The sequence below is a fragment of the Etheostoma spectabile genome, chromosome 21 (assembly GCF_008692095.1).
Source record: "Etheostoma spectabile isolate EspeVRDwgs_2016 chromosome 21, UIUC_Espe_1.0, whole genome shotgun sequence".
Classification (NCBI taxonomy): domain Eukaryota; kingdom Metazoa; phylum Chordata; class Actinopteri; order Perciformes; family Percidae; genus Etheostoma; species Etheostoma spectabile.
In genome coordinates this window covers 10,150,099-10,162,276 of record NC_045753.1, presented here as the reverse complement: position 1 = coordinate 10,162,276, position 12,178 = coordinate 10,150,099, and the positions used below count along the sequence as shown (strand labels likewise).

The 12,178-nt window shown below is 39.4% G+C and overlaps 1 protein-coding gene across 1 annotated transcript in view; it reads left to right on the top strand.

Annotated features, from left to right (window-relative positions):
* Positions 1 to 12,178, top strand: part of LOC116670886 (PH and SEC7 domain-containing protein 1) — a gene marked incomplete at its 5' end in the record, with an annotated part of 69,216 nt that overhangs the window by 49,465 nt on the left and 7,573 nt on the right. The window contains 3 exon segments of the mRNA XM_032501585.1: positions 9,045 to 9,232; positions 10,573 to 10,643; positions 11,792 to 11,949. Of these exon segments, the coding sequence (XP_032357476.1) occupies positions 9,045 to 9,232; positions 10,573 to 10,643; positions 11,792 to 11,949 (417 nt within the window).

Here is a 12,178-nt window from a genome sequence, read left to right as displayed (position 1 = left end):
TTTTCACTGTTGATTTGTTTAACTGTTTTCTTTAAATTGAATAAATCAGTCTTTAAAGTCAGTCTTTCCCCATAATGTAGCAGCCCTATATTCTGTTTTATTTAGAAGCAGTTTCATTGCCAAGTAGCTTTTTTACATACAAGGAATTTGTCTTTTTTCGAAAAACAAGCATTGCAAATGTCACAAAACATCATAAATAATAATGGGCAACAACACAATATAAAAGTAGCACTAAAGGAAAAAATAAATAGAAGATGAGAACTAAATTATATTTACTAGGACAATATTCAGTTACATATATATCAGTGTTAATATAAGTGTTTTAAATTATAGTGCAATTCTATTCTATATATAGAGCAGCACAGCAGTGATTTACACATTTACGTAAAAAAACACTCTCCGGTACAGTGAAAGGCAATAGAGGTGTGATTTTCAGACCCTAAAACAGAGTGCGTGTTGTGATTACATGATTACAAATTGTGTGTGTGTGTGTGTGTGTGTGTGTGTGTGTGTGTGTGTGTGTGTGTGTGTGTGTGGGGACATAACGCAGAACAGGGCGATGGATGTTATTTCACACCCCCACAGAGAAAAGAAACGGCCACTCTCAACGGTGCAGTTAGATGCACCCACATGTTCTTCACTCGCAAACACACACACACACACACACACACACACACACAGATACAAACACAGACATATACAGTACACACATGCTTCCTCATTCAGGAGCGGGGGTGGCGAGCAGAGGGAGAGAGGTGGTGGCTGTGGGCATTGTGCACTGAAAGAGAGACGCAACAGGTCACAGATACAGGGAGATCTGTGCATGAAACTCAGGATGGGAATCACTGTGTACCTCATGATACGTTACATGGCTCTTGATACGTTACATGGCTCTTGATACGTTACATGGCTCATGATACGTTACATGGCTCATGATAGGTTACATGGCTCAGGATACATTACATGGCTCTTGATACGTTACATGGCTCTTGATAGGTTACATGGCTCTTGATACGTTACATGGCTCTTGATACTTTACATGGCTCATGATAGGTTACATGGCTCATGATACATTACATGGCTCTTGATACGTTACATGGCTCTTGATAGGTTACATGGCTCTTGATACGTTACATGGCTCTTGATACGTTACATGGCTCATGATAGGTTACATGGCTCATGATAGGTACAGGCTCTTGATACTTACATGGCTCATGAGTTACATGGCTTTGATACGTTACATGGCTTTATACGTTTACGGCTCTTGATACGGTACGGCTCAGATAGGTACATGGCTTTGATACGTTACATGGCTCATGATAGGTTACATGGCTCTTGATACGGTACATGGCTCATGATAGGTTACATGGCTCTTGATACGTTACATGGCTCATGATAGGTTACATGGCTCTTGATACGTTACATGGCTCATGATAGGTTACATGGCTCTTGATACGTTACATGGCTCATGATAGGTTACATGGCTCTTGATACGTTACATGGCTCTTGATACGTTACATGGCTCTTGATACGTTACATGGCTCATGATAGGTTACATGGCTCTTGATACGTTACATGGCTCATGATAGGTTACATGGCTCTTGATACGTTACATGGCTCATGATAGGTTACATGGCTCACGTATTGCCAGACAATCCTATAATGATACATTACGATACCGGTCTAACTATGAATACAAAATGCTGTTAACAGGTTAAGTGCAGGCTTTCTCTCTTTAAATTAAAATTACAATATAGCAACTAGCAACCCAGACTTTGGACGTAAAGACCTCACATTATGCTTATTTATAAGGGGTTCATAATACATTTTTAAAAAACACCATATGCCACGTGCCACGCTAGCAGCTAGTTGGGCATTGGTGCCCAAAGTGACGCAAGATGACACGTTTGTCACGAGATTAAACGCTGGACTACAGTAGAGCTGTTTGGAGCAGTTTGTGAACAGTGTTTTTTGGTTGGAGATGGTACGTCCCTTTGAGAGGGACTTTTTTTTTTTTTTTCTAAACCTATAATATGCACAAAAAAAGATATTATATAATAATAATTCTATATTATATAAGTCTTATTATATAAGTTATATAAATGCTTTAAGAAATAGGACAGCAACAGCAACAGCGTCATTAGGGGCATCACACAGTTTAGGACTGGGAGAGCTGAACTATTCCCCAAATGAACAGATCAGCAACGATGACATAGAAGCGTATGTCACGTCATAAACAACAAAGTGGAGCTGGGGAGGAGGAGGGTTGCATAGAATCAGAAATCACAATCAGAAATACTTAATTGATCCCCGAAGTGAAACTCTGTGTTGCAGTTGCACAAATAGTAGAAATATGAATGAAGACATCTAAGGAGTGTGGATATGGACGGTATTTACATTGAAAAGTGCAAGGATTGAACAGTGCAGTAAATAAGGATGCAAGCAGCAAGCAGTTAGGAGCAAACTAAAGCAACGATAAGTAGCCATTTAGCAGCGAGGGGAGTTGAGCAGCTGATGAGCTGATCTGCATCAGCTGATGCGACCATGTTGTTGGCCGATAGAGGTTAGCAGCTTCTTGACTACTTGGCCTGCCAGAACTAATATAACAAAGGGAAAAAGCCAAAAAGTATAACATGAGCACTTTAACGAGGCTTGGGCATCTGTTCTTTTCCTCAAACTGCTCTCCACCATCCCGGTGAAAACCTCTTCCTGTTCAGCTAGTTAAATGTGCAGCAAGGGATGCTGCGCAAAGATTGGTATTTGAACTCAACTGCCAAACAAATACAACTGGCTTAAGCGCACCATTGTGTTTGTTTTGCATTTACACAGCCAGGGCTATGTGGGGAAAGTTTTTTCAGCGCACACATAAAATACAGAGCTAGGTGACTGTGAGGAGACATTGGCTGAATTTAACAAAAGATGTATTAGAGCAACATCGCTTACTTTACCTTTAACTTATGTTCAAGTTTCCCTCATTCATGTGTTGAGCCCCACCAAGTAGCAACGCTGGGAGCAGGCTAATCTATTTACAGTGCCTTTTTTAATTCATTCAAATATAATATATTTATATATATATATATATATATTACTATTTATAGAAATAGCCATCTGTATATACATTCATAGTACATATTCACCTGTAAAATTTCTATTTATAGTAATATCCACCTGTATATTATATTCAGTACATATCAGCTGTAAATATTGTTCACAGTACTAGTTATCTATATATATATATTCATAGGACAAATCTATCTGTAAAATTCTGTTTATAATAGTATTAAAATTCTATATTTATTCAGTACATAGCCATGTCCTGCACTTATGGAACCATTGTATATCCTGCACCTCCTGCTATTGCACTTCAGGTTAGACCTAAACTGCATTTTGTTGCCTTGTACTTGTACCTGTGTAATGACAATAAAATTGAATCTAATCTAATCTAATCTAATCTAATCTAATCTAATCTATATATATTTGGCGCCAGCGAATCAATAAAGGACAGCGATATATTGCGGTATTGATATTTTGTCCCACCCCTAAAAACGTGGAGAACAAAGTACATACAGACCGACCAGAGCCCATCTGCTCCACTTTACTTTTCATTGCTGATCCCTGTTCTCTCCTCCCTCAATGGCCGACATCATCCTGTCTTCCTATCAACTGCTGCTGCCACCTCGCACCTGCAGCCTGTGTTTCATCCACTTTCATCATATCATATCAGAAATAACATTCATACATCAATACGTTGTTTGGTAATACACAAAGGTGGAACAAGTTTTCCACTTTTACTTCAGTAAAATTAGCAAAAATACTCTCTTAAGCGGGATCTATGCTTCTGCTGGTTTTTTTTTCGCACCCTACGTGAGTGGCCTGAGGTTTATACTTCTAGCGGATCTCTTTAAGAGAAATGCAGAGACAGTGTGTGTGAATGCTGGGGAGTGTGTGGTGGAGCGAGTGAGAGAGTGACAGAGATTAGCTTTCGTAGCAATAATTGAATAGAGCTTTACAAGTAAAAGTCTCTTAATTGAGTAGGCTAAAGGTACAAAAGTACTAGCATCAAACTTAGTTACCAAAGTAAGAATAAGAGAATAAGAAGTTTATATAGTTAAGTCTCAAAAACAAAAAATGTTCATCAACCAAAAATCCAGCTCATCGTCACCCAGAAAACATCCATTTGGGTGGATTATGCAAGCAGGTCATAACGACCCACAGTTACGTTTTCACAAACAATATGCAGTCTAATAAATGACGTTCATTTATTTATTTGATTAGGACAATGCACATTAATGAACATTTCTGTAAATGCGCCAGTGTTAGCCAATTGGCTAGTTTTCAACTGTAGTCCTACTTAGGATGCATGTCTTTTATGAAAAACACTTAAAACACTAGAAGGCGTAGAAAATCTCTTCCTATTAGATTATAAATTAAAAAAGAAGTCCTTCTCAGGATGAACTGTCACTGTTGTTTTGTCAGAGTCACAGGTGAATCACAGCAGCAACATCAGCACAAAGATCCCAGCATGCACTTCTTTCCACTGGCCAATTTCTCTGTCCGACATTACTTCATATTGCATCAACACACATTTCCTTCCCTGTTCCCTCTCCTTCCCTGTTTCCTCTCCTCTCCCCTCTCCTCCCTGTTTCCTCTCCTTCCCTGTTTCCTCTCCTCTCCCCTCTCCTCCCTGTTTCCTCTCCTTCCCTCTTTCCTCTCCTCTCCCCTCTCCTCCCTGTTTCCTCTCCTGTCCTGTTTCCTTTCCTCTCCTGTTTCCTTTCCTTCCTTGTCTCCTTTTCTTCCCTGTTTCCTCCGTGTAAGGGTGTCACCGGGTTACTGGGGCAACAATCGAGCGAAGATGGGTTGAAGAGCCGGGGTAGATATACAGTGGTGCTCATATGATTACATCCCCATGCTTAAGTTGACTAAAAAGAGGAATAAAAACATCATGTTTAGGAAATTTATCTTAACGCCTTAATTGAAAAATTAGGTAAAATCCAACCTTTAAGGACACCAATTTTCTTTGTGAATGAATAATGTATTGTAAATAAATAAATGTTCTTCCTTAAAATACAGGGGACATAGTATCACCCCCTATGTTAAAATACAGGGGCTAAGTATACACCCCTATTTAAAATACAGGGCATAAGTATACACCCCCTATGTTAAAATACAGGGATAATATACCCCCCTATGTTAAATACAGGGGCATAAGTATACACCCCCTATGTTAAAATACGGGGCATAAGTATACACCCCCCTATGTTAAAATACAGGGGCTTAAGTATACACCCCCCTATGTTAAAATACAGGGCATAAGTATACACCCCCCTATGTTAAAATACAGGGGCATAGTATACACCCCCCTATGTTAAAATACAGGGGGCATTAAGTATACACCCCCCATGTTAAAATACAGGGGGCATAAGTATACACCCCCCTATGTTAAAATACAGGGGCATAAGTTATACACCCCCCTATGTTAAAATACAGGGGCATAAGTATACACCCCCCTATGTTAAAATACAGGCATAATTAACACCCCCCTATGTTAAATACAGGGGCATATATACACCCCCCTATGTTAAAATACAGGGGCATAATATACACCCCCCTAGTTAAATACGGGGCATAAGTATAACACCCCCCTATGTTAAAATACAGGGGCTAATATCACCCCCCTATGTTAAAATACAGGGGGATAAGTATACACCCCTGTGTTAAATTCCCATGGAGGCAGATTTTTATTTTTTAGGCCAGTTATTTCATGGATCAGGATACTATGCGTCCTGATAAAGTTCCCTTGGCCTTTGTAATTAAAATAGCCCCCCTCCCCCCCCATCATCACATACCCTTCACCATACATAGAGATCGGCATGGGGAACTTTCCATAAAATCATCTGTCAATGCAAATCAAACCAGATATTAGTCTAACTGAAATAAAGCCATGTTATTTACAATGCATTATTCATTCACAAAGAAAATCGGTGTCCTTAACCCTAAGAGATCGCCTTTTCTGACATTTTTGTCACTTTTTCAATGTTGTGGGTGCTTTTTTTGATGTTTTTTCCAAAGTTATTTTATATTTTTAATGTTGACATTTTCAGCGTATTTCAAAGGCCCATTTTTTTTGTGATTTAAAAAACTGAAAATGGGTCAAATTTGACCCGAGGACAACACGAGGGTCAAAGGTTGGATTTTTCCTCATTTTTTAATTAAGGCATTGAGATAAATTTCAAGGCAGGTTGACAGCAAACTCCGAAAAATAGAAAACAAAACAACACTTCTTTCTTTCCTTTTTTCAAATGTTCTTTTTTTTTTAACCTTTTCTCTCAGTTTCATTCAATTTTCTTCTTTTCATTTCCTTTTCCATCCTTCCTGATATTTTTCTTTTCTTTCTTTTTCTCTTATCCCTCCACTCCTCTCCGCTCTCTTCCTTTTATTTCAGATTTTTTTTTAAATGAATTTCCTTTACATTTCTTGCTTTTCTTTTTCTTTCAGTTATTCTCCTTAACTGTATTTTTTCTATTTTCTTTTCCCTTAGTTACTCTTCAGTCCTGTGTTTTTTTTTCTTTTCCTTTACTTTCTCCTCTTTTTTTTAAATTTTCTTTTCCATTTTGTTCTCCTGTCTTTTATTTCCTCAGCTTTTCTTTTTTTTGTTTTTCCTTTCCTCTTTCTTTTAACTTTTCCTTACTGTCTTTTCCTCTTCTCTCATGTCCTTTAGTTTCTTTTTGTTTCCCATTTTTCTTTCTTTCTCTTTCTTTATTTTTCCTTTCTTTCTTTTCATTTCTTTTATTTTATTTCCTTCACCTCTTCTTTAATTTCCTTTTTCCTTTCCTTTCTTTTCATTTCATTTCATTTATTTTCTTTTCTTCACCTCTTCTTTAATTTCCTTTACTTCCTTTGTTCTCCTCTCTTCTTACCTCTTCCCCCCTTCTTCTCACTTATATTATTGTGAATCTGCCGTCTGAGAAGGATCAGCTTTGTCTTTTCTCTCTCTCCCCCTCCTCTGTCCCTGTCTCCTCACTTCTTTATCTCTCTCTTCCATCCATCCATCCATCCATCCATCCATCCTCCCCCTCACTTTGTCTCCGTGTAGCATGGGATTCAGGCAGGCCAGCAGTTACCAGGCAACAGGCTGCATGCTCATTGGCTCCGTCTCTGCCTCCCGTTTCTCTCTCTCTCTGTGGCTCCTGCACGGGGTTAACTGCTGTTATGTTCTGTTGGTTACTCATAGCGTGGTCTCGGGGGGGTTCGGCATCCAGCCATTTTTCTATTTTCGGACTGAACTTTTGCATGGGTGCCGCCTGGTGCGGTAACAAGTGGAATCGCCGCGTTACTTCACCGAGCGGATGCAGAGACACTCGCTGTCGTTGCCTGAAGCATCCATCATCTCCTAATGTGACAAATCCCTTTAAAAACACCACAAGGAGGCGAACGGTGCATTGTGAGGGGTTATTTAGACGGAAAAGGGATTAGCACCGCTGTAGTCATGGGCACAGCGCCGCTAAGTAAATGTCTGTCTGTCAAACGCAATATATACAATACTGTAACATATATTTATATAATAATCTGGGTTTGTAGTAATGAACAGAAGTTTATAATGATTTTAACCAACAGAGACAAAAATAAACGTGAATGGATACACAAATAATAAAGACATAACATTTTAAAGAATCCCTCAACTGAAAGAGAGACGGAGCAGGGACCCCCACTATATACAGTATATTGTAGAATATAAATTTGCATATTAAACTGGGGTGTAGGGAGACCTGAAGCCTTTATACATACTCCTTTTTTTGCATAGAATACTACACTATTAAAATATAATGAATAATTGCCTAATGATTGTTGGCATGATTTTATAAATCCTGTTTTGATGGTAAATACATGCACATAGCACAGTGAATCCTTAGGAGATACTGTGGATGTGGATGGCCTAAAAATATGTTGGATTCATATTAAGACATTTTAATTTTTGAAAACCTTTTGGAGGACCCCCTAGTGAAGATCCCTTCTATAAGGTATGGTACGCACCATTAATCCTTCCTTTGTGAGTCTGTAGAGCCTCAATTTTTTTGATGTAAGGAAGAAAAGTCTTTCTCACCTCTATGAGGCTACAATAGGAGGAAGAGTAACAGTGATGAGTCGCCCCCTCCCCCCCACTTCCCCTGGGTACAGATGCCCCTGTTTTTCACCTCAAAGCTGGAACAAGATAGATGGTGTCACTCTTCAGCTGTGGTACGTTTTGATCAAGCAGAGTGGAGACTGCTTCTTCTCAGGAGAACCGGAGCAGGAAAACACACAGTTACAACGTTGAAGGCAGCTTCATTCACTCAGCTAACCCCCTGGATACATGATGCTTTGTAAACGTCTTGTGCAACAACAAAAAAGGCTCTGCCAAGACAGCAGCAGCAGCACGTTGTCTATTACTCATGTGTTCTTTATGAAATGAAAAGTTTCCCAGTAAGTGCAATCTCCGCACCTCTTGTCCTGTGCTGTAACGAGCACAGAGTGAGAGGCCAACGGACGGGGTGAATGATGTGTTTGCTATCGCGTTGCTGATGAGACGTGACGCATTAGTGTTGATTTTTTTCTCCCATCTACACCACACACTTTCTGTTCATCTTATTATTGGTGTTTATATTATTTTATTACAAGTACTTACTTTTCAATATTTATGGTCACAGGTTAATATAATTTACTCTTGCTTCATTACTCTACTTACACATTAAATTTAATTTTAACGTCACTTACAACGCAATATTGTTTCTTGTATCACGGCAACCGCACTTTCAAATCCCTTTATTTGACGCCATTTTGCTTACTCAGTCTACCATAGAATCATATAGTCTATTGTTTACCTGTATTTCTTGTGTGTTTACTTGTTTGTTTGTGTGTTTTTGGTTTTTTTTGCTGTCATTGAAGAAAATGCTGCTGCTGTTATAAGGAAATTTCCCCGTTGTGGGATGAATAAAGTCTAATCTAATCTAATTACCACGGGATCTGTTTTGTTTTTAAATGTCTTTTCTTTTATTTTGTCTCCATAGTGACGAGGAAGAGCTTCGGAAGTCGTTTTCGGAGCTCGGGGACAGCCTGTGTGACTCCTCTGCCTCCAGGTCGGCGAAGGGGGAGGGCGGCGGCGGGAAGCCCCTCCCGGACGAGCCGTCCGGGTCGCTGCTGTACAAGAACGGGTTCCTCGTCCGCAAGGTTCACGCAGACTCGGACGGCAAGAGAAGTACGAAGCCTCATGCCCTTTTCTTTTACATTGTTCCATGTCGAGTTTCAAAATGCAGTTATTATTTCCTCGGATACAGCAAAACAATCCCAGCCCAAGGTCCTTTTATTAGATGATTAGGAGCCTCACATGACCATCATCAGTAGATAAAGCTAACATTACCCAGCGTCCCAGTCCAGAAATGAAGGTAAAACTAAAATAGCATAATCCCAGTTTAGACAGAGGGGACCAACCTACGACTGTTCTGCTTGAGCCATGCTTCTTTTTTTCTGTACAAACTACAGGATGTGGTCAAAAGTATGTGGCTCCCTTTTTGTTCTAGTGCAGTTTTTTAAGGTAGGCAGTAGTTGTAAGGAATTGGGTCATGGTGTTTGACTCTTTGACTAGTCATACAATCATTTAAAAAAAATCAAATAGTTTTAATGAAGTGTTAAAAACAAATTCTGTTGTTATTTCCGTTAGAAATGCCGGTAAACTGTGTGTGGCACATTCAGTTTGGCTCTTTCAGAACACGAAAGCAAAGGGGAGCGGTGAGGTGTACGCACAGATCTTCAAAAAATGGTTGAATAGTGAATATCTAACAGTATTTTGGCTTTAAATGCCCATCCCTATAGTGTGTTTACAGGTTACTGTAAATCGGTGGATACATGCAGCACATCTAATCAGATTTCTTCCTCACCACAGGGGGATTTCCCTCACAGCGTAAATGTGTCTGAAGCTAACTTTACTCATCGTCCCAGTCCAAAAATGAAGGGAAAACTAAAATAACATAATCCCAGTTTACCATCTAGTCCAGTTTGATGTCATCAGAAAGTTTCTATTTTCAGAGTTATAATAAAAACAATAATGTTTCAAAGGGCTTTGTGTGCACCCCTCGTAGGCCCAGTCCTAGAGCAGCAGATAACATTTGCTCAGTTGATTTTATCCATTTGCTTTTTGCTCAAATGCTATTCTTCACTAATGTAAAGCGGTTACTGTACGGTGTGTTACCACTTCTCAGTTTCTACTGTGTCATGATATAGACACATCTGGATTACTGCAGTTGCATTTCACTTTAAAACCTGGGCATTCAACTGGATATCCATTTGTAGGATCGTGACTTTGTTTCCTATCTTATCCTGCATTCTAGCCATAGTGCGTAGCACAAAGCCCGACGCAAGTGTCTAAAATAGGGCCCTCAGTGTCCTCCTTTCCACATTTATTTCCCTTCTGATCTCAGTGTTCATGCTGTTTGTCAAAGTACAAAATGTAAAGAACCTAACAGCATGATATAAAACAGCATGATATTGCATCAATGTGTACAGATATACTATTAACACTTTATTTCCTCCTCCTCACAGCGCCAAGAGGGAAGAGAGGCTGGAAGACCTTCTATGTGATCCTTAAAGGGCTAATTCTCTATCTACAGAAAGTAAGTCGCTCACTTCATTACAGAGTGTATCTAAAGTGTGTATGTGGGTATATATTTGTGGCAGTAAAAAAAAAAAAAAAGGCTGCGTGAGAAGCAATTTGTAACATCTACTACTTAATATTCAGTACTCCACTTTCAAAATAACAGGTGACTGCAGCTCCATTCTGTTTTACTTGCAACACTGTTGTATTAGGTCCCATTCTTACATTTAATCCCCAAAATACTTTACTTTTAAATACTTTAAATCTGTCTACCCCAGGGAGCCACTATAGTGAAGCCATTTCCTGTTTACATGTCTAAAAGTGCCCTGTCCTGACTTTGGGGTGGAGCAACCTCTGCCAGCTCAACAGGCCACTGTGGTTCAACTAAAGAAAGAAAAGAAAGAAAATTACAACCTCAGTCTGATAATGAGCTTCTAATGATGCCCTAGTTTTGTTTTCTTGGGCTGGATATCGAACTTCAAGACATTTTTGGTACCGACTAAAATGTGTCTGTGTTGGGATCAAATGTCTGGTCAGACTTTATTGTTTACTTGCTCTTGGATTAGATCATTCAACAATTTATCTTCTTTTAGATGTGGTTTCTTTTGTTAAATAAAAAGGGGTTTGTAGGAAACACTTATATTCTTCAAGGTAAGGTATGAAAAAAGGGATGGTTTTGTTATTTTTACTGCAACTAAGGAATTGTTCCAGCAGTAGTTTCAAAAAGATTTTAAACAATGCCCACTTTAATAAATAATTTATAATAAATCAACCTGTCATTTGAAATTGCTTTCTTCAGTCAAGGAAATTCAGGGAACTTTATATTTCTATCATGGAGGCAACCTTTTTTTATGTTTTCATTTGTCAGTGTTGTGTCAAAACATGAAGTAGGGTACCAGAAAAAGCTATTGTTTTGGTATTGGTACAGAAACCACAGACATGCTGCGCTGATGTTCTTCAGTCCAGCACCGGATCTGTTCAGATCAGAGACTCAATCAGTTGTCTTCAGATGAGTCAATGCAGTGCTGTGTCTTTTTAATTCAGCCTTTTACTTTATTGTCTCTTTGCCAATCCAATGTGTTCGTAGTCAGATCTTTAACTCTGAAGTGTTAGGACCCCTCAGTGGGAATCATAGCATTCATTTTTTATCTGTAACTGCCATGCCAGGGGGAGTACAGGCCTGAGAAGCAGCTGTCTGAGGAGGACCTGAAGAACGCCGTGTCCATCCACCACTCTCTGGCCATGAAGGCTTCAGACTACAGCAAGAGGCCCAACGTCTTCTACCTGCGCACTGCCGACTGGAGGGTGTACCTCTTCCAGGCACCGTGAGTCCTGATTTATGTTCCTCACCGAGCTCAAATGATGTGTAGAGAATTACACACAAACTGCACAGTTATCCACACCACAGCATCTGCAGCAGCCCTTAAAATTCAATCATATGAACCACATCCCATGTGGGAAAAAACTAAACCTTAATCAAACACTGCTATTTTATTCTGCTTGAGCCATGCTTCTTTTTTTCTGTGCAAACTACAGGATGTGGTCAAAAGTATG